Here is a 24,167-nt window from a genome sequence, read left to right on the forward strand (position 1 = left end):
AACGGTAAAGAACTACTTATTACAAACTAGGTATGCAGAAGAACATCTCTGAGTACACAAACATCAAACCCATGGCTACAACAGCAGAAGACCACATCAGGTCCTGCAAGCTAACAACAGAAAATCGATGCTACTGATTTGTCCTGGCTCATCAAAACTGGACAATAGAAGATTGGAAAAAACATTACCTGGTCTGATGAGTCAATTTCTGCAGCCAGATTAAGATGGTAGAATTTAGTGTAAACAACATGACAAGGAAGGTCATTAATATATCCACCTTTGTATCAGTGATTCAGGCTGGTGGTGTAATGGTGTGGGACATATTTTCATGGCACACTTTGGTCCTGTTAATACCGACTGAACATAAAAAATACATCACAGTCCAACTGAGTATTGCTGCTGACTATGTCCATTCCATTAGGACCATAGTGTCTGATTGCTGATTCTAGCAGGATAGCGCAAAGCTCAAATCATCTCAAGCTGGTTTCCTGTACTCAAATGGCCTCCACAGACATTAGATCTAAGTCCAACAGAGCACCTGTGGGATGTGGTTGAGCAGGAGATTTGCATCAAATCTGTAGCAACTGTGTGATGCTGTCATGTCAATGTGAAGTAAAGTCTCTGAGCAAAGTTTCCCTGTTCAATCTATGCACAAAGAATTAAGGCAGTTCTACAAGAAAAAGAGGGCGCAACCCAGTACTAGTACAGTGTACTTATTGAAGTGGTTGGTGAGCATATTATCTGAATATACTCAATCAATATTATTATTATTGACTCAAATTATAAAACAAACCCATAAATGGGAAAAAAAAGCACTAATAACAAGAATGTTTATTACATTTTCATAACTGTCACCATTCTACTTTTGTTTCCTCAGCACCAATCTGGATCCAATCAATAACAAAATACCGCTGAAAAGATTTGTGCAGAAGTTGCAACATCAACTCAAAGATATTCCCCTGGGACAAATGTTACTGGGAAAAAGAAGAGATGAAGAGTCACACAGTATCAGAGATTAGCATTACCCTGCACTGCACAGACACAGTGCATGTGCTGTAGCATTCAGTGTCAGCCATGTATACTCAAAGTGAAGATAACTGAGTCAAAACCCACTATCAGAGTCTGAAAAAATAGCTTCACATGATAAATGTTGGACTTTTGTCAAATTCTTTCTTTCTTGGGAAAGTTGCCAACTAAGACATTAATAAAACAACATTCTTGGGTTGTTTTTTAAGCCATTTTTTTTTTTTTTTTTTTTTTTTTTTTCTTATAGACATCCCTTTTTTGGAATAGCTGCTACAGGGCATGGCTATTGGTCTACAAATGTGTGTAGTTGTTAGTGCTGCACAAGGCAGAGGACATACTGGAAAACTATCTAAACAATTTCAGGAAGCTGGCTAGTCTGTTTGTCATAGTGTCTCCCCTCACCATATATAGCAAATTTTAGGCACAATCTGTCCCTGGATGGTTAAGTGGCTTTATGTTCTTCCTTATGTCACCTTGCTGTAAGGCTGGAAAACTGCCATTAATGTTCATAAAGCCATGAACACACAGCAGCTTATTTACGGAATCTGTAGAGAAAAATGAAATCCATGATACATTGACTCTGGAAAGTATTCACAGCGCTTCACTTATTCCACACTTTGTCATGTTACATTCTTATTCTAAAATGGATTCAATTCATTTTTCACCTCAAGATTATACACCCAATACCACACAGTGGCAAAGTTAATAAGGTTTGCTTGAGATTCTTGCAAATTTATTAAAAATTTAAAAATTAAAAATATAACCTGTACATAAGTGTTTGTACATACATACAGTCTTTGCTCAGTACTGTGTTTGGCTGCAATTACAGCCTCAAGTATTTTTTAAGTATGATGCTACAAGCTTGGCACACCTATTTTTGGGCAGTTTCTCCCATTCTTTTTTGCAGAACCTCTAAAGCTCCATCACATTGGATGGGGAGTGTCAAGCCATTTTCAGATCTCTAGAGATGTTCAATCGGGTTCAAGTCTGGGATCCGGCTGAGCCACTCAAGGATATTCATAGAGTGGTCCCTTTGTTATCTTGCCTGTGTGCTGTTGGAAGATGAACCTTTGCCTCAGTCAGAGGTCCAGAGAACTCTGGAGGAGGTTATCGTGGAGGATGTCTCTTTATGTTGCTGCATCTTTTCTTCAATCCTGACTCCCAGTTTCTGTTGCCAAAAAACCCACAGCACGATGCTGTCACCACCATGCTACACTGTAGGAATGATATTGGACAGGTGATGAGTGGTGCCTGGTTTCCTCAAGACATGACACTTGACATTCAGGCCAAAGAGTTCTGTGTTTCATCAGACCAGAGAGTTTTGGTAACCAAGCCGTCATGTGCTGTTTTCTCATTTTAATGCGTTTGTCTCCTTTCGCTTCTAAAGTACTTCGAATAGCTTGCCTTGCCTTTTACTGAGCACTGGCATCTATCTGGCCACTCTACCATACAGGCCTGATTGCTGGAGTAGTACAGTATTGTTGTTCTTTTGGAAGGTTCTCCTCTCTGCAATGACCAACACCGGAGCTCTGTCAGACTCCCTGACTAAGACCCTTCTATCACAATGGCTCAGATTGGCCAGGCAACCACATCTAGGACGATAACCGGTGGATCCAAACTTTCCAAACTCCCATCTACAAAAGTATGTCTCTACTCTTCTCCATATCCGTACCTCGATACAATCCTGTCATGCACCTGAGCACAATTCTTATGGCAAAGGCCGTGAATTTAATTAACTTTGCAACATGACAAAATGTGGAACAACTGAAGCACTGTGAATACTTTCCAAATGCACTATATTTATCAATATAAAATATTTTGATAAACACAGAATACAATATATTTATTAAGTTTAACATTATTCTTGCAGTTTTTACACTCACATCTTTGAGTTGGACACATAGAGCAACACACTGCACACTGTAATATACAATAAAATGCAGTCAAATACAAAGACGAAGCTGATGTAAACAATAGACCAGTTGCCTCCTAATAGTAATGTATGCTTACTTAAAATGGGATAATCATTCCGAGGAGGAGAGTGAAGCTGGTGGGCTGATAAAGTCAAGAAGAATAACACTGATCTGTACTTCTAGAAAAGTGCCCTCGCAAAAAATCTCTAGACCAATAATACTCTCAAATTTCAAAGTTTACAAACCAACAGAAGCAGCAGTTCTTTAGACATGTAAAGAGAAAAATCACACAATAATCTCAAATTTTCCATCAACTACAGCACAACTGCCAGGAACAGAAAATTCCCATCCAATATAAGACTTCAAAAAATTGAAAGTCTATATGTAATAAAAATTAAATAAAGTGAATATTTCATTTAATTAACAATTTAATTAGTTCATGGCAGCAGTGTACTCAAAAATTATGGGTGTCCCTGCAGCTTTCCTTCACCAAATAAACCATCTCTACATTTACTGTAACAGATCAATCATCATTAAAGTCAAAGCTAAACACACCAAATGATTATGTGACTAATTTGCCAGTCAAAAAATAAGTTTGCAGGACAAAATTGAAAAGGAGATAAAATTGTCACAAATCAAATTAGAATTGACAAACTGTCAGAACCTTCTTGGAAAAAAACAGAAAGGGGCAACTCCTGGAAACATCCTGCAAACATCCTGCAAACATCCTGCAAATGTATAACAAAAAAAAAAAATCAAAAACAAAACAAAAGAATAATTTGTTAGATTTTATAAGACACAAGCAAAACCATGTTTTTTTTTTTGGAAGAAACCACTACATAACGTATGTCTCAGTCACAAAGCCCTAGACCCCCAGCAAATGTGTGCTTCCCAGCCAGTTGGTGAGTGGTTGACATAAGTTACTTGATGTCACCAGGGGAAACAGGTCACAAAGAGGATACCTTCACTGAAAACCTTGCGATGTTTCTGTGGTCACCAGTTATTGGCAAGGAAGACGCTGACTTTCGGCAAATACTTGGCATTTACTCTCCAAGCTGTAGTGAAACTTGAAAAAGTGCAACAGAAACTAACAACACAAATATTTCTGCCTTTGGAAAGGCAGAAGTGGAAAGCATTCACCTTCAAAGTAAAATTTGCACTTTCTGAAAAGTGTTGGTAGCAGTGGTAAGGCACACCTTCTGGTTTGTATCACACTCAAGTTTCAGTACCACTTGGCAAGCAGTTGGCAAGTGTTTGCAGACAAGTTCATGTCTTCTATAATGACTCTAATGACTGTGGAAACCTGATAGCGAACAAAGCCATTACAAGGTTTTTGGTGCATTTATCTCTTTGTCACCAAGTTCATTCTAGTGACCACCTCTAGCAACCACTCGCCAGCAGTTCATGGAATACAAACCTTCCTCTAGTGCCTGGTAGTTACCAGGAGGGGTCACTGACTGGTCTCTAGATGTTCACTGTGACATCAAGCTACCATCAACAACCACTCACAACCGGTCAGAGAATGCACACTTTTCCCTGGCAACTGGTGGTTGTCAGATGGTCAACGACAGGTCTGTGTCACTTAAGTATTTGAGAAATTTATTGTCATATTACTGAATAACATTAACTTAATAACATTTATTTTTTAATTCATATGACTTTTAATTTTTTTCCCGTTACGATTCCAATAATGGGACCAGGGTTCATATGATTTTATGTGTCTTGAGTTCCATGATGATAATAAAATAATATTCTGATCAGTTGTGGTAAAGGTTCAGGAGTATTAATTGATCTTTGTGCTTCCTAACCATGTGGATATAATTTTTTTAAAATTTTATTTTACATTGTCTTCATAACTTTGTCATGATCGCTGTCCAAGGTGCTGATCCTGGGACCACCAGGAACGTCCCCTAGTTCAGGTAAACTAAACAGGTGGCAAAAATTGCTGTCAAGAAAGCATAATTTAGTACATTTATAGAAGGCAGGGCTCCGAGAGGCTGAGGATGTATTTGGAAACAGTGTGCAGAATCCTAATTACCCAATGGTGTTATCACCCAAAACTGCACTGCAGCAGGCCATGAGCGCAGAGCTGGGATTAAGCGCGACTATTTAGGGTCACAGTCACTTTGACATCACGTTGCTTCTTTTTTGGATCTCATCTTTTGGGATTAATGGTTTTAACTAGAGTAGTTTTAAAGCTTCGTGTACAGCTGCCGATTTATGGAGGTTCTTGTAGTACTCTACCCACCTCGTCAAACACCATAACATTCCCAAAACCTGTCACAATCTCTTAATCTTCCCACTTTATTTGGTCTTCTTTCCCCCTCACTATTACTTTCACATAATTCATGCAGAGTCTGCCTTTGTTCTGTATGTACATTTGTTAAAATGTTCAATAAAAACTTGACTGCAAAGAGGAAAACCCCCAGTCCCTGTCCTCCTCTACATAAAGCTCATAAAGCCCATGTCAAGCATCCGCTCACTTCAAGGAGTCCCGAGACTGGCTCTTACACTACAGTTGTGCTGGGTAGCTCTCTGGAGAAATGGGGATAGCAGACACTTGTATCTTCTCTCAAACTATGAGACAATAACTCAATATTTACTGTACGTGGGCAACCCGGTACAGCGATTAGTCTCTCTGTTGGGTTATATGCTGCTTATGTTTTGAAGAAGTAATCTGAAAGCAATTAAATTTTAAAAATGGCAAATTAATATAGCTTTTTTCCCAGTGTTTTTCAAATCAAAACATAGTTTTATATAAACATGTCTATGTTTATGAAGTAGCAATTTAAACTTTCATCCTGAAGCACAAGGAAATTTATTTATGGATTTTTGAGTCAAATTTTGTTGGCACAACATAAACAACATGTCCAGGATTCACAGGACTATTACGTGTATTTCAGAACAATCATATTATCATGCTACAATCTGTGTAATAAAATGATGTGAGCTGCATTGTTTCTTACCTCAAATGTTCTAGACCTTGCAAATAAAGTACATAAGGCATTGTGAGGATTTGATTTGGAGGCAGTGAGTGACAGCTGTGAAAAAAATGATTGGACACTGAAAAAAGTGGAAAGGGAGGGACCTCTACTGCGTGCATGAGTCATCACTCTCCACCCCCCACCTCACCCCCAGCCAAACTGTCTGTTTTTTGTTTTTTTTCCCCTGCAGGTTGGAGATTTACTGAGCAACATTTTCTCAGCTGGTAAGATTCATTTTTACATTAAATTTATGGCAGGTCTTATGCAAATTAGTGAGAACAACATTGTGGGTCAAAACTGAACATAACAAGCTCAAGCTAGTGTTTAAAAAATTACTTCAGTAAAACAGTGCAAAATCATACATAAGGAGATGTGTTTCTATTAGTTAAGTTAACAGAAACTGTTAATTCTCTAGCCAACTACTTATTCTTCTACACACTTAGCAGAGAGACTCCATACAAAACAGGCTTACAGTCTACACAGACTATGGCCTTACTTCGGTGCCATGTAGCTATGGGAGAGAGTGTTCATAATAATTAAATTAAAGCTTCTCACAGTCTGGCAGGTCAGTTTTGGGTTGAAAAAAAGAGGGGCAAGAGGGTTGTAATGTGTAAAACACATTGTCACAACTCAGCTGTTATCTAAATATCCAAGAGGGCTATATCTCTATATAATTACACAGTTTTATCAACAAATTTTGTTGCTATTCATTTATTTTATGAGTGTGCAAAACTCTTGAGCCACCTCTCACTTCTTTATATTTCGCTAGGAAAATATAATGTTTGTTTGAAAGTTTGAGATCTTTGGATGTCGGCTGCCTTTTGTTCAATTCTCTCTCAATTTGATCCCAAAAAGCTTCAGTAATGAGGTCCAGGCTCTGGGGAGGCTTTAGGAATGACTTACAGCTACTCTTTTACTTTTACAGATGGATCACTTGAAGGTCCAGCTAGGTCTTTTCCAGATTTTTTCCTGCTTCTTAAGATCATGAGTTTCAGATACTCTTCATCTGCTGTAGGTAGTTTTTTAGGTCTACCACTTCTTTGTTTGTCCTCTACTTGTCCACTTTTTTCATTTTTTAAAGGACACACTGCACAACACGCTGAGATATGGCAGGTTTTCAGCTAATAGCTCTTTGGGAATCATCATGTAGGTGTAAAAATACTACATTTTAAGCCTTTCAAACTGATGTATTTGGCATTTTTCCTTGATTCAAATAAGGAAATGGGAACAAATTGGGTTTTTTCATTTGGTTTTGTTGTTCTTTGTTTTGTTTTTTGAGACAGGTCACCAGCAAGAAAGTGCCTAAAGACACAAATTAAAACTGTTTTGCTAAGTTGTCTGTTATGCGTAGACACAACATTGATTCATCACTTGAGTTAGGCACGTTTTCTATGCTTGAATGATTCACAGGTTAGTGTTAAGTGGCTTAACAAAAAACAAAAAACAACAACAACAACAACAACAACAAAAAAAACACTCCTCTGAAAATGATAAAACAGAAAGAGTGAAAAGGTAGCCAACGAAAAACTCTGAAAGACCTTCAGAAATCCTGGAGATAAGTTATACCCATATCTATCTGCTGATGACGAACATTTCCCTGTGCTCATAAAAATCAGAATTTAGCATGTGTATTCACTAGGGATGCAACGATACTCATATCGATATTGAACCGTTCGATACAGTGCTTTCGGTTCGGTACGCATATGTATCGAACAATACAAAATTTGTAATTTATTTTATCAACTTTCCTTCTGACGATGCTGTCTGTGTTGAGCGCTCAGTGGATCTCCGCTCGACAGTGCAGCCTAGGCGGAGTAGTCAAACGCAGATTCACTGAGCGCAGGGCAAGCTAGCGAGACAGAAGTTAAGCTCTCCTTGCAACATGGCAAATTGAACCTCCCCCACCCTCAATCAGATGTGGCGTTTGGAATTATTTTGGTTTTCATGTGACGTATGACCCTGAAGGTAAGCGCGTCATGGACTAAAGTAAAACAGTATGTTGGATGTGCCACGCAATGCTCAATTACATTGGTGGGAACTAGTGTGTTAGTGCAGTTAGCTCGTTAACGTGTTGGCCGTCCAGCCCCATGCACGGGGCGATCCGCGATAGCTTGTTAACGGCGATTTGCCGTGTTGTGGCGTTAACGTCATTTCAACGAGATTAACGCTGACAGCACTAGTGGGAACAAAACGAATATGACTGCACATTTACACCGACATCATCCTAGTGCAAAGACAAGTGGAAGCAGACAAAAACAACAAGCACGCATGCTACAAACTTTACCCGAGTCATTTAGACAGCCGTTAGCACATGAGTCTCCTTATGGGGACCTGATATGTTTAATATGCTGCTGAGAATATACCCCAGAAGAAGCGTATAGTATAGCTTTTATTTTGGAAAGAGACATTTCTCTGTAATAAACTCTCTTTTCCAAAGATGAGTGATTCCTCAATCATATATATATATATATTTTTTATTACTTTGTTGTTTCAGCAACATTAAATTTAAAAACTGTACTTTTGAGTAAAAATATATATTTATAATTTTAATAAATGACAAATTAAAAAGGCATGAACATTTTTTTTGTATCGAAAAAATATCGAACCGTGACACCAAAGTATCGAACCGAACCGAACCGAACCGTGAATTTTGTGTATTGTTGCACCCCTAGTATTTACACATAGGTGTCATCACAACAGATTGAAAATTGAGCCTTGATCCAATACACAGCTTAAACAAAATGTGATTCAAAAACACAAATGCATTGAGAATTCACTCTCAGTGATGCAGGAGACATTTAGGTTACGTCCACATGTACCCGGGTATTTTTGAAAACGCAGATTTTTCTATGCGTTTGCACCTTTCGTCCACACGTAAACGGCGTTTTCGGTCACTGAAAACTGAGATTTTTAAAAACTCCGTCCAGGGTGGATATTTTTGAAAACGGCGTTTTTGCATTTACGTGTGGACGAGAAAAACGGAGAAAACGCAGCGTCAAAGGTGTGCGCATTTTTTGACGTCACACTGTGCGCCACATTATTGTTTCGGTGAAATGAATTTCTACAATACTGTTACTGTTAATTGTACTCTCTGCAGTGTTTAAATGCTTACATATACACACAGTTACTGTCCCTCCACACATACGACTCGGTTCTGCTTCTATGCCCCAGCTTTGTTTACTTTTTCCCACCGAGGCTTCTAGACTTCTGATTGGCCAACATTTCTGCACGGTTAGGAATCTAGCGCCACCTGCTGCTTTGGCATGTTCATAGCAGCGTTTTCCTTCATTTCTGCCTTTATGTGTGGACGGGATTATTTTTTAAAACGAAAACGGAAAATCTCCGTTTTCAAAATCAGGATCGCCAAATAGTAACTGTAATGGTTTTGTGCACAAAATGGAATAAATAAACCTAATCATGGTATTCATATAGAGATGGGTGAGGGCTACATCCATTTTGTGAACATTGCAATCAGACCAATCCTCTTGCAATAGCAGTTCTTGTGAATTGAGAACAGACATCCTATCATTGCATGAGCTTATAGATCCTTACCTGCATATACTAAAAATATGTAAACCAATTTCATAAAAATCAGACCAGTTTGGACTTCTCCAGTACTAAGAATCTGTGAATGAGATATACCAGCTATACCAAGTCTATATGTAAGATACTGCCATTGTGCTGCACTTTAGACAAGAAATCACAAAGCAGAGTATTGTGTACCTTTAGTATCAGCAGCAAATCTGTTATTGATACTGGAGTAAGCAAAAAATTATCGGCTATTATTAACTAAAAAGCCATGGCAATAGACAGTGCCAATGTTATGGCTAAATTTAGGTACCTACAACATCTATAAATAGGTTGTGGAAAGATAACCATGACAAGTAATATAAATCATCACTGAGTGTGGGCTGAAGAGGAGGGGCAAACCCTGGTCTAAAGTATCGACAGAAACACGCCTCCCTTTGAGTGTGCTCGCCTTGTGTGTCAGTCTATCTGTACATGTGTCACTGAGACTAAACACTGGCAGTCTGAGCTGAAAAAAAAGATGTCTTCTTTTTCTTGTCAGAATCAACTCAACTGAAAATGGAAACAGTTTTCAATCCTACTCTGACAAGCTTCTTTAGAGGTCATTCTCCTAGATTCTGGGGAATGTTGCCCATAAACACTGATTGTTAAGCAGTAAAATGTCTTCTAAGATATACAAACACACATGCACAAACATTCCGGTCAGAGGGCCCGGTGGCGCCTGTATCCGGCAGCCTCGCCTCTGTCAGTGCGCCCCAGGGCAGCTGTGGCTACAATGTAGCTTGCCATCGCCAGTGTGTGAATGTGTGTGTGAATGGGTGAATGACTGAATGTAGTGTAAAGCGCTTTGGGGTCCTATGGACTAGAAAAGCGCTATACAAATGCAGGCCATTTACCATTTACCATTCCAAACATCTTTTTCTGATTAAATTTTAATAATAGCAACGAAGCTATCTGCTAAAGCTGATATATTTACAGTATATGTGATAGGCCAGTATTGGCCCTTAATATTTGTAGACTATATATCAGTCTGATTTAAAATACAAAGAACAGACTGCTAACTTCTGCTGGATGGTAAATACAAAAAACCCTATAAAAAACAGAAACTGTAAATCTGTGTTTTGAAAGGAAATGCGAAATAAGGTCAAATCTGATGCCCTGGATCTATTCAAAATGATTATGTGCTTCATTGGTGCCTGCTCTGAAAGATTTTTCTTAAGTGTGACACCACCGTCAATGCAGTGTGCTAAGGAAACAATGCAAACTGCATAAAGCCCAAGAGTAAACACGAGTGGAACTGAAAAGAGGGGGTGAAATCATCTTAACTATATTCACAAAATGTAAAGAAGCATCAGGAAAGATGGCTATCTCTCCTGAAGGTGAATTTCCTAGCACTAAAGGAAGACAAAAGAAGAACAGGGCCAAGTCCATTAGGGAGTGCAAGGAAGAATTGAGCTAAATGAAGGCTACATGGTGGCAGGCTTGGTAATAGGGAAAAGACATCTAGAGGCGTTTATGAAGATGCTTACTGTAGTTTCAAGACTGGGTTGACAATGTATGAAATAAAAGGAACTAGGTAATAGGGTGGAGGAGGGCAGTGGAGGTAGCTTGATGGAAAGCTTTAGAAGGAAGCTTCATAGTGCAACACACAGATTTTTGATAAAGTTGCCCTGGGCTGTTCCACGACTGCTACTATAATCTGTCCACCAATGTTTGGTACCTTCCGTGCTTATTAAAAAGTGACAACACATTTCAATGCATTACCCTGAAAAAGTGACAACACATGTGACTGGACAATCTGTATTAATTCATTATCAATTCACCATTATTCTGTTTGGGATGGTGCATTAAGCCTAAACGAATAAGTAGCAACAACACGCTCAACAACATGCCGGCTCATTCCGACCTTAGTCTTGTGAACTGGATGAATATGCTCAATAACATGTTGCTGTATTGATCTCATCTCCATTTCTGGTTATTCTGTGGCGATTTTTAGTGACTGTTTTACAGATTCATCCAAATCAGATATCTGAAACCACTCTATCATGGTAATAACACTTCACGCCTGACAAATTTTAATTATTTTGCTGTCTATACGGTCAAACTGTCTAAGCATATGGATATAAATGGCCAAAGTTCTGGGTGAGCTTTTGCCCTTCTGCCCCATGGGAGGTTACTGTCCTCCCTGAGCTTGCCTTATAATGCATGCATTACAGTTTGACAGGTGTACTGCTGCAGTCAAACTCCCCACCTTTCCGCAGAGCGTGATGTGCCCAGTGGGTGACACCAAAAGCTAGAAGCAGACTGGGGTTCCTGTCCCCACCTCATTGGGTTAGTGAAGAAATAACAAGGTAAAAAGAAAAGAAAGAGAAGGTAGAACAGTGGCGCAGTGGTTAGCACAGTAAGAAAGTCCTGAGTTCAAATCCACTGGCTGACTGGGGCGTGTATGGAGTTTCTTCTCCCAAAGTTAGTCCAGGGTGTATCCCACCTTTGGTTCTGTGACAGCTGGGATACGATCCAGCACCCCCGCAACCCTGAACTGGACAAGCAGTTAAGAAAATGGATGGATGCTTTAAATCTGAGGCATGTAAGTCTTTTGGGGGGTAGTGGTCAGCATCACAAACCATAAGCTGCCCAGAGGGTACGAGTATGCTGCTGCTGATATAGGGTAGAGATGGCACGATACCACTTTTTTATGTCCGATACCAATATCATAAATTTGGATATCTGCCGATACCGATATTAATCCGATATAGTGTGTTTTTTAATCAATAAAACTAACTAAGTTCACACTCAAGTTAAAAAAAAAAATCAAAAAACACTAAAGCTATTCTGTTATACCTGTATGCAAAAAATACACTGCACCCAAAATATTTCATAGTTCAGCAAAACTGATCAATCTAATAAACTTAAACCTACTCCATCCTCCCTATTCTGGTATTTTAAAGAGTAAGCACCCTAACTAATAGGGTTCTAAAACTCCCAGCAAAAAAAATAAATTAAAAAAAATAGGGAACCACCCTCCACCTCATGATGCTTAATTGACGTAATCAACTTTAATTTGATGCAGTGTGAAAAAAATGCACAGAAATCAATTTATTTTGAATAATAATTAAATAGATTCAACATCTTTCTTGTCTGCAATTCAACAGAATTGCAGACTGCACAGATGGTATCTTCCCAAAGGAAAAAGTACTATAGCTTACTAGGGTATATTAGACTTAACAGTTACTATATACAGTAATGGACTTCTATACATTTTACATCAGATTAAAACTTTGGGTGTAAGATTCAGATAATTATTTATTAAAAGCTAGACATTTTAAATGAGAATAAGAAAGAAAAGTATGTCTTTGTGCCCCCTTTTCCCTGTTCATGCCCTATCGGCCCCCCTGGCTAAACTTTGCTAGATCCACCCCTGCACAGTTACCAGCATCAGCTACGTAGAAAAGGATCCTGGTGTAGAAAGTAATATTAAATAAATTCTAACAACAGATTATCAAGGTTAAACTTGCTGCTGTTGTTCAGCCGCTGGTTTCCTCTTTCCGGCGCAAATAGGGCAATAAACAAACAAGAGAGATGGACTCGCGACAGAAAAGTCGATCAGCTGATCATTAAGCAGTTTCACGATTGAAGTAGCAGCAGGAGAGGGAGGGAGAGAGAAGAGGCAGTCACTCCATATATCGGTTGTTAAGCTTAACGCGGGAATGCTTTACAAACATTCAGAGATGAACTTACACACTTGCTTTACTTCTCTCTGGGATAACTTCATCGGAGATGAAATGCCGGTTTGCTAGCGAGGCTACAAATACACACAGCCGCTCTATCACGTGACGCATACTGCTGCGACGTGCTACGGTTATGAGCAGAGTTACGCCATGTCGCAAGTTTTGTGAGGTGCTTTTTTGATATTTAATGGATCGGATTACATTTTTTATTTCTCTCCGATATCTGATCCAGTAATTTACGTCAGTATCGGACCGATACCGATACGTAATATCGGATCGGTCCATCTCTAATATAGGGATGCTGCGATTCACTACAACTGGGTGTGGTGCCAGTGTAAATACATTTCCTTCGGGTACACATCAGCAAAAGGTGAGGGGAAAGCATAACTGGCCTCTAAAGCATTAAATTTAGAAGTTGCCCAATGTCAAGAGGACAGGGCGAGACTTGTGGGACTTGATGTTCGAACTGATGCAGTAGTCCTCAGAAATGCCTTCCTACAAATATTTGAAATGTGCTCGCTGTTGTGTTCATTAAGTAGGTATTTTTAAAACTGTGGAGGTAGATGTGGCGGGGAAGTTGTGTGAGCATAAGTGGGAAACCTCTGCTACTGGTTTAGGTCTGTAGTGTCATGTAGTGTCGAGCGGACATGGTCTTCCCTGCCAAATTAGTCAGGGAACAGGGTTTGCGAGGAGTAGGAGCACTCCAGCTGAGAACAACAGCACTTCATCTGGATGCTGTGGGAATATAGATAATGTTAGTTACACAGATAAGGTCACTGCAACTGACTTTTATCAGAAAAGGCACAACAGTAGTTTAATAAAGCTCATTTAAATGCAGGAACACATGCAGAGGAAGATCAGTAAAGGAGTACACAAAGAAAGCTGATTTAAATCATCCTCAGTTTGAATAGGCCACATGACCTAGGCTAATAATACTAACAGAGGGGATTCTACAACTACTGTCTTAACTATCAGCTTTCAGGTGAAGAGTAGAATTACCCCATTTAGGGTTCAAAATAGTTTGTCCAAATTACAGGAATTATGTCTGCACATTTTGAAGCCCTTACAAAATAAAAACGACGGGAACAACTTCATTTAAGACAGATTCAAAAAAAAAAAATCACAGTCAACAAAGAAAAGATAAATGAGCTAACCAAAGGCAAGCTATAATAATAGATTATAGATTCATGCTGAACATATTTAAAAGAAAGACCATTCATATAATGTACTTGGACCTCACACAAACACCATATGAAGATGTGTTGCAGGAATGAGTCATCTCAATCCAGCTGTCCACAGGGCATGTATCTGATTTGCATACCCACACTCACACACCAGGAACAAATGTAAATATTGCAATAAAACCTGCTATAATAGCTTCAATTCGACATGAAGGAGAGTTTCCAGTGTATTTTTGCCAAGTTTAACAACATTTGATTCGTGTGAGTTATACAGTGTCAATAATTGTTATTAAAACTATATGCAAATACAACTCAGGAATTGATGTTGTAGCAGAGCACTCCCCTCCGATTTATGCTGCTGTTCTGCGATGTTACGTGTGCGTGAGTTGTTGGAAGATTTCTCTCACACACCTTCTGCCTCTCCCCTTTCCCTTCACCCACTTGTATCCACACATACATGCACACGCGCAGTTTAAATTGTCTTACCGTGGTAAAGCCAGTCAAATAATAATAAGGTCCAACAACTAGGAAAATTTTCACTTCGAAGGGAGTGTTCAGATTCAGGAGCATAGTGTGCCAAAAACTGTAAGATAGTTTTGTAAGCGATGCAGCAAAACTGGAAAAAAAAGAGCACTTAGATTTTGGAAGTTGGGAGGGGGAAGGTTTCATTAGTTAAGCTGTAACAGCGAGGCACACTAAAGAGTCTTCTTTATTTGTTTGTTTATTGTTGTTAAAGTGAACTGGCGGCTGAAGAATGTGTAAGATGAAAGGACGAAAACATGTCTACAGGACAGTGCGGTGCGGCACCCACAAAGGGGTTGTCTGCTCAGCAAGGCTGAACGATTTGGCGCTCTGTAGACTGAGGCACCCCATTTGGCTAATGAAGTCCCAGACTGTCTTCACACCACACCCCCACCCACCACTCCACTATGAAATGTTCTACTCATGAAAGTAATGAGGCAGGGAGGGAGAAAGACTTTCTGGCCACTGATAACCTCAGACTAAACTTGCAACCTTACGAGACAAGGGCCTAATATCTGGCCGTCAATCAGCCCCAGCATCCCTGGCTGGAGTGTTTAATTACGAGGATCAATTATTTACCAGCCTCGTCTTTCACTACTCAGTGCTTCCAAAAAAGGAGTGTAAAGGAGAAAAAAAAGAAAAAAGAACACCAGCATGACCCAGAAGACACTGTGGCAGCAAATTAAGTACAGATAAAATGGTAAGCTGACTTTGTTGATGTTGTTTTTAAATGAATGACTAAATGGGCACAAGTGCTCGCAGATTAATACACACCCAACTATAGAAAGTGATAAGCTAAAAAAAAAAAAAAAAAAAAAAGACAAAACTGCAGGGATACTGATAAAATGAACTTCTGACTAAAGTCAAGCAATGTCTTGAGCTAACTACTAGTCAAAGTCTTTTATAAAATTAATGAACCTTTAATAATATGTTTTGCATGTCCCAACTGTGTTCTAAGGCTAGTTACAAAAACAAAACAAAATTTAAAAAAAAAACAACATTTTCACCGTCTAACTTGTCTGACTTGGTGTACTTCATATTTATGTTGACTGCAACAGCAACTTCAATGGTTTTAACAAGATCATATTACCCCTTGCTTGTATGCTTGTGTTGACAACAGCAGTTCACCTTGACAATGGACTGGATATACTGGATATATTTAAAAAAGAAATCGAAAGAGAGATTTCATATTAGTTTTAAAGTAAACTGTACTCTCTGTACTGTGGATTTGTCCACATGGGGATTTCTCTTTTTCCCTAAGGAGGTCCAGAATTCATCTGCAAGACTTTAAACTAATTTAGCGAGACAAGATCATATTAGCCTCAACTATGCCCTTCTTTCTAAACTGGTACACTCAGTACCTAGTAAAAAAAAAAGGATTGTGATCTATCATTACCTTAAACTACAATAAAGTATATACAGATCAGCCACAGATAATTAAAAAACTACTAACAGGTGAGGTGTATTAATAGTGTTTATCATTATAAGAGTCCTTGCATTTTTGCAGATGTTTGTTTGGGCACATACAATCATGCCACTCCCTGATGGGAACGCCCCCTCCCCCAAGCATACCGCAAAAACTGCGCAGGACTTGATTTAAAGAACTCGACAAAGAGCCCAGGATCCAAATTCAGATTGCGATCTGACTTAGCATCCAAGGGATGCTCTAAAACACATTCACTTAATGTGTTTTAGAGCATTCACTGCCAATGTCCCACTGCCAGACACCGCAAGATACCCCAGAGGTGCTGTGTCCATGCCCCAACAGATTGGAGGTGTTTTTGGCAGCAAGACTTGGGACATACACAGTATTAAGCAGGTAGTTATTATTCTTAAGGCTGCTCAGTGCAAATTCTAAATGCCATCTGGTTTAAAAATTATAAATTAAATTAAGTTAAATTAATGCTGTTAAATGTCATTTAACAGCTTGTTTTTAATCACACAGGGGCACGCTATATTTTTTCTGTGTTCTGTTGTTCTTCAGGGGCGATCGTGGCCCAAGAGTTGGGAGTTCGCCTTGTAATCGGAAGGTTGCCGGTTCGAGCCCCGGCTTGGACAGTCTCAGTCGTTGTGTCCTTGGGCGAGACACTTCACCTGTTGCCTACTGGTGGTGGTCAGAGGGCCCGGTGGCACCAGTGTCCGGCAGCCTCGCCTCTGTCAGGGTGGCTGTGGATACAATGTAGCTGCCATCACCAGTGTGTGAATGTGTGTGTGAATGGGTGGATGACTGGATGTGTAAAGCGCTTTGGGGTCCTTAGGGACTAGTAAAAGCACTATACAAATAAAGGCCATTTACCATTTTACCATTCATAAGAAACAGCTGGCAGTGTTTTGTGGTCACCTTTCCCAGAAAGGATTGCCTCTTCATGTGTCCGAATTCTAGCAAGCTCAATAACCCAAATAACAAAGTGAAAAACGCAGCACTCAACAAAGTCTGCAACGATTCAGCAACTTAACAGCCACAACACCTGTGGTTTGCCTGTTTTGTTGTATTTTTGTGCTACATTTCTATTGTCGTCATGAGTCTAGCCTAATCTGCGCTATTTATGGATCGCAAGCACCACATCGGTGGCCACCTGCTCTCTGCTCTTCTTTACAGTTACCCAGAATGGCTTAATGCACTTCTTTGGGACACTTAATCAAAGTTTTTATATTGATTATTTTTACTTATTGCTGCTGCCTTGGATTTGTAAAGTTGTAGGAGTATTAGTACTACAGCCATGTTACAGCTGAACAGAAACTGTCAATAGGATGATAATTGTGTTAACCTAAACCCACCACCACCTAAATCCCAACACGTTTGATACAGTTTGATATTTGACCCTTGCTATAGATGACAAAAGAATAATGTTATGCGATTTAGAGTTATTTTGTTGTGAAATGGTGCTCAATATTTAATTGATTGCTGAAGGACTGATATTGAGGCAAGGTTAACATGGCCTCGTTAATTCCACAAGGGGGAGTGTGTTGAGGCTGACATCTAAGAGTAGGCAGCTCGTTTCTCCTCCTACAGCAGCTCAGGGTTTTTCTCCTGGACTCTCAGCTGATGGCTCATTAATCTATTCTAGAGGAGGGCCCCTACGCAAACAGATAGCCTGCGCAAGTGTACAACTCCATCCTTTTAAACTTTTTTTTAACCACGTGAAAGCACTGTAACAAAGAAAAGTTTAAAAATGAGTACATTTGTTTTAATTAAATAAAATACAACTCCATCTCTGTCTGCACACAGTGGAGTTGAGTCACTCCAGCTCTCATCGGCGTCTCATGAAAAATCTGAGCAGTCATTCCCAACTCTTAGCTGCCAGAATCTCTATGATTGCAAATTCCCATGATAAACTCACTCAGCGCCGTCTCAGGAACAATACCGCAATCGCAGTTAGGGGTGTTCTTAGTGCCGAATTGTCGAGTCAGTTACACATTTAAAAAAAATAAACAAATCTGTGACTCTAAAGTAGGAAACACTAAGAAAACTGTACAAAAATGAAGTAAATAATTTAGCCTGTGACACCGCTACCTCTCTCTGTCTCTGTAGTCAGAAGATAACAGACTATGCCCCGCCCACTGCATCGGCAACATCAGATTGGTATACGTCCCGCGCAATAGCTTATCAGCAGAAAACAAAGCAACAGAAAAGAAACATATGCAGTAAGCTAACAGAAAAGCGTTTTGAAGGTAAAGATGCACATGGCAAATATAATCCTCCATGCCGAAAGTTGCAATACTGCATTCTTATAACTTTCAGATCTTAGTAAGTACTCCGGAGGGTGCAGTAGGAGGAACAAGAGGAAGCTGAAGGCTAAACTTGAGCAGAAAAGCACGAGGGATGTTTCGAGTGGAAGGAAGAAAATCACTGGCCTCCACATCCCCCCCACCACTGTCAGTGATTTTGCCCTTCTTCTGGGCAGGTTAGGCATCAGCTGCAGAAAGTACATAATGGAAAAGGAGCGAAACCCGATAGTAACAGCACCTAGGTTCAGTTGACCTGTGCAGTTGTCTGTGATCCTGAGTCACATTTACAACCTGAGTCTGAAGTAGAGGAAAGTACAAGTGTTGTAAAATATTTCCTGTCTGGTTCCTGTAGTCCAAACCATCAGAACTTAATGAGCACCAATGATGATCAAGGTGCTGGAGAGACTAGTCTTAGCCCACCTGAGACCACAGGGAGACCCTCTGCAGTTAACAAATCAACATAATCTGGGAGTGGATGATGTAATCATCTACATTCTAGAGAGACTGCACTTCCGTAGATATTAACAGCTGCACTGTGAGAATCATTGTCTTTGAATTTTCACATCCATTTAACATGATCCAGCTGCTGCTTCTCAGGGAGGAAATGGAAAAAGTCAGCAAGCAAGTGAACTTGTCCACCATCTCATGGATTACTGCCTGACAGACAGGTAGGTATGTGACACTGGACAGTGCTCTGTCTGATTTGGTGCTGTGCAGGAGCTCCATAAGGGACTGTGTTGTCTCCTACACCTCAGACTTTCAGTACAACTCCAGGTCATGTCACCTACAGAAACACTCTGATGATTCTGCAGTGGTTGGATGTATTAGTGAAGGGCAGGAGGAGTACAGAGCACTAGTGGGTGAATTTGACAGGATGTTGATGTGGTGGAGGAGTACAAGTACCTGGGCGTCCATGACAACAGGCTAAACTAGAAAACACAAATACAAATTCTGTATACAACAAGGGAATGAGCAGGCTCCAATTCAAATCAACTCAAATATGGGATAAATAAAGTACTTCATATCAGCTGACCATCGTGTCTAATTACGTCAGAAACATTATATGGGAGAAACAAAAACACTCAAAGAATATTGAACACATATATCCCAGCCCTGCACCCCAAAGAGCCAGTTAACAGCCAAATCGGGAAACATACAGTCCCATTTTTTTGTTGCACTGAACCATGCACACACGGTGCATGGTTCAGTGCAAAGGTTTTTCTTAGCTTGCTGCATTCATAATGCAAATTAACATGGCATGGCATTGTTCAAATGTTTTGCTGGGTTGAGCCAATGATGTTGATTGGCGCCACTGGAAGTGATAAATAAAGTCAAGGAACTTGTGCGAATATAAAAACTTTTTAAAGTCAACTTTGGATAAAGTCATTAAACCTTTTAACCAGCTGTTATTAAATCTGACTGGTAGCTCCATATATGTAGTTAAAGTCATGGTCTCTATCTATTCAACTAGGTAGGGCCTTTAAAACATTGACCAAATAACTGACCAAAGCTAATACGAGCTAATAGCTAAGGCTAAGGCTATCGCTATAGCTTGCTGTCAGGCCATCTAGAGTGCCCTACCTAACTTTAAATAAATACATAAAAAAAATACAACTGAAATCTTTAACCTAACAGTTAAAATGTTAACTTACGTTAACCGTTGGCTACATAGCCACAGCTTAACAATCTTGTTTTCCCTGGCCATCACATCCCTCAGATACATCACATACCATATTTCAGATTTCTCTGGTGAAAAAAAAAAAAAAATCAAATAACAGAATTAACATTTGTTAAAGGCCATTTTAATTTATCCTTAGTGTACACAAATAATCTATCTACTGAGATATTTCAGTCTATATCAAAGTGGAGGCCTGACACACCAATTTAAATATCCCTATAACAAAATAGTTAAAAAGGCAGAGAAAAGAAAATATCACCTTAGGTTTAGTCCTGTCCCAGCAAGCTGTTTCACACAGACCTGCATTAAACCAAGGAAGAAAAGCCATCATATGGGGCTTTGAAGGCAATTCATGGTGAGATAGAGTGTTCTTCATTAAGCAAGGATACAATTTCAGACAAGAAATATGACAAACTATCAATCAAGACCCAACAAGCATGATGGCCATTTGTAAAACTGAGAAAATAGAGCGCAGGCTACCACTGCAAATTAGATACCTGCATACAGATTTACAGCCAGACGTCCTGTGTGGGAGGCAGCAGGGCACTGAAAGCCTCCATTTACACACTTCAGTTTAACTGCAGTATTTGCTCTGACACCCATCATCGTGTAAGTCCTCCATTCATACAAACTCTTCTTCAGCCAACAAGAGCAATTACATATTAGTGATTATTTTTATAAAGCCCATTTAATCTTTAATCGTTTGGACATTTGTCTGCAATTAAGGGCAGGTTTTCCTCCTCAAAGCAACTGATCTGTTACTGACAACACCACACGCCCACTACAAATTTAAGCACTTAAATGGCAGCTCTGTCAGAGCCATGTCAGAATTCACATTTGATTCCCTGACAAGTTATAGTTATATTTTTGTAGTTATGCAGTTATATTTAGCCCTGTAGATATATGAATACGAATGACTATGAGTCAGCACCACGATAAGGTTGTAACATTGCTGTAGATAAAGACCAAGTTCATTTGTAACACTATGTTCTCACATGAAAGAACAAACATCTGCAGTGAAGGAACACTAAAGAAAGACTTCTGAAGGTAATCACACATCATTTCCACAGAACGTCACACCAAGTGAGGTCTACAGCACATACTGTACAAAAGAAAATAAAATCTATCAAACTGTTTTTAATAGCATCTGATTGGCAAGCTGTCTTGGGACAGTTGGCACATGGGCGGGTAGCGGAGGAGTTTAGAGGTGCTAAAGTTCAGGCAGGAGCGATGCAGCACCCTGTGTCCTGCCAACAGACTTACAGTGGCGCAATTCCTGACTAAGTTGTTGACCCATGGCCCCCACCTGCCTTGACCATCCATTATCTGAGGGGTGGAGGGGGCCATTACTTTTCCCTCCTTTCCTGCCTGCCACGCCAGAAGGCTTTTGACTCATGCCCATCTGTCCTGGTAGTACATACATTAAGTGAAAGCCAAGATACTGCCACCCTGTCCAACTCATGAATGCCTTTATAACAACAAGTTGTTATGTAGTGTGTGAACAGAATTTTACCTTAGCAACAAACACCTTTGTGAAGAGGATGGTTAATCAGGAAACAGGTCATTTCAATCCTCAAATCACAATGAGAAGAGACCTTTTTGTAAACCTCAGTAGCCGACACAATGCACGCAACAGCCTGCCAATAACTTGCTTTCAAAAGCTCTGACACACATAAGAAAATCAAAATTTGGGGACATGAGAAACACCTCTCAGTATGAGTTTGCATGCCTATGCTATTACCACAGCAACCGAGGCAGACCGGATAACAATCCCTGAAAACACAAATATGATCTAATCACTTGCAAATATTGTCGGCAGTCAGTCTGGAGATTCAATTTAGTCCTGCGTCAGATTTGCCTACAGTCTGAGCACATTCCAGGGCCTTTTTAATATGGAAATACACCAGGTAAAAAGGTTCAATTGGAAATAATGTTAATAAACACAAGTAAAAAGTCAACCCACTGCTACCTGAATGCCCGCCTAAAGCCCTCATTTTGTCCGAATGAATATTTGACATATTTCTAAAAGAATGGTTAAACAAACAGACATGAACTTTATTAAGGACACCAAAAATTGTACCTGAGCTGGTTGAATGTCTAAGTATTGAAGTACCTCTTTCAACATGACAGGCATGTGAGGAGGCTTTTCAGCTGAAACAGCAGACGGGTCTTCGGATCTGTCCTCATGACCTGGACCAGAAGATGCACCAACGAAACAGGAGTTCAATCTCGGCCTTAGCCTTCTCCATGCTCTCCGCGCAGCCAGATGTGTTTTTCGCATCATTGGGTAAGAGCGGACAGTCATGTGGAAAATCATGATCGTTATAATGATCTGTGGAGAAGTAAATTAGCAAAGTTACATGATGAGAAGAAAGATGGAAGGTTAAGCTAATCAAGAGGAACTTGGTGTGTAGTACTATTTTAAAGTTGACACTCCATCATCATGAAGCTGTGCTCTGGAGAAGCTTATAGTATACTCCGGGGTTTATCCAGTTTAACAGCTGCACTGAGACCAAACAGGTGGGAACAGGAACAATACAAAACTATGAATTAAAAGCTATCTTACGTTACTTGGAAGAGGAAAACATTACGGTTCTAAATTCAAGGCAGATGCAAAAACTGTTGACTGACTAAACCTTTCCAATAACACACTTCATTTTGAATATATTTAAAGATGTGGCCATGATTCTCAGTTCATGATTGCAGTAATATTGTGAAGCATTCTATACACGTCTATACATACTTTACAGCAGTGGTTCAGACACATGTGAATTCATGTGTGTGAAAAACCTGTATACCATCTCACAGCAATATTTCTTTTTATTGTCAATTGACGGCGCTTTTTTATCTTGTGGACCTAGGAAAACACCTATTATTGTTATTATTATTATTATTATTATTATTATTATTATTATTATTATTGCAATGAGCTTCATTAGCAGGTATCTAAACTACATGACACCATGTTAGCACGAGTAAACTCCTCCAGGCAAATGACGTCCCCATTTCAGCTTCAGCCATAAGACATGAAGTTATCTCAATAGTTTCTATTTACAGTTTTTTCCCTTTTTATGTAGGTGGTAGGCCATTCGCTCTGCTGACACTTGCCTGCCGGGACTCTATTCTTCACCTCTCTTGTGCACTTTCTATTGCCTTGATTTGCTGACCCAGGTATTGAAACTCATCTATCTTCACTAACTCTGTCCTTTGCTGCTTCACTGTTACACCTGTTTCCCTCTCATTCACACACGTAATCTGTCTTGCTTCACCTGACTTTCATTCCTCTTTTCTCTAGACCATACCTCCACCTCTCCAGGCTCTCTTCCACCTGTTCCCTACTCTTACCATAGATCACAGCGTCATCTGCAAACATCATAGGCCATGGAGACTACTGCCTGACCTCATCTGTCAATCTGTCCATCACCACTGCAAACAAAAAGGGGCTTAGAGTTGATCCCTGATGTAATCCCACCCCTACCTTGAACCCATCTGTCATTCCTATCACACACCTCACTATTGTCTGTCTGTCCTCAGATGCCTGTGATTATTTTGTATTTTATAGCCTACAACTACAATAAGAGTTGTATTGTAGGGAAAGACTGATGCGGATATTATTGTGTAGTTTAATAAGTAGGTCCTTTTTTCTCATGAACCCCCCCCCACACACACACACACACACACACACACCTACCTCTTCTTGCTGTTTACTAAACGTTAGCTGCTATCCTTCAAGCTAGGAGTAGGAAGGTCGTACTAACTTATCTGTAGGTTGTTAGAGGTTAGCAGTTCCCTTAAACAAACATGTGCCATCATTTATGGTGATATTTAGTAGCAACTCCCCACACAAAAACAGTATTTTGGTGTAAAGGTTAGCTATC

At 39.7% G+C, this 24,167-nt stretch overlaps 1 protein-coding gene across 1 annotated transcript in view; it reads right to left on the reverse strand.

Moving 5' to 3' along the window:
* mettl15 (methyltransferase 15, mitochondrial 12S rRNA N4-cytidine) overlaps positions 1 to 24,167 on the reverse strand; it is a 62,192-nt gene that overhangs the window by 37,633 nt on the left and 392 nt on the right. The window contains exon 2 of the mRNA XM_085355390.1: positions 22,370 to 22,621. Within this exon, the coding sequence (XP_085211516.1) occupies positions 22,370 to 22,606 (237 nt within the window). The 5' untranslated portion in view covers positions 22,607 to 22,621. The remainder of the gene's footprint in view (positions 1 to 22,369; positions 22,622 to 24,167) is intronic.

This window comes from Diplotaxodon limnothrissa, linkage group LG1, assembly GCF_057381915.1.
Source record: "Diplotaxodon limnothrissa isolate DT_005_m linkage group LG1, D_limnothrissa_male_GT1.1, whole genome shotgun sequence".
NCBI classification, from domain to species: Eukaryota; Metazoa; Chordata; class Actinopteri; order Cichliformes; family Cichlidae; genus Diplotaxodon; species Diplotaxodon limnothrissa.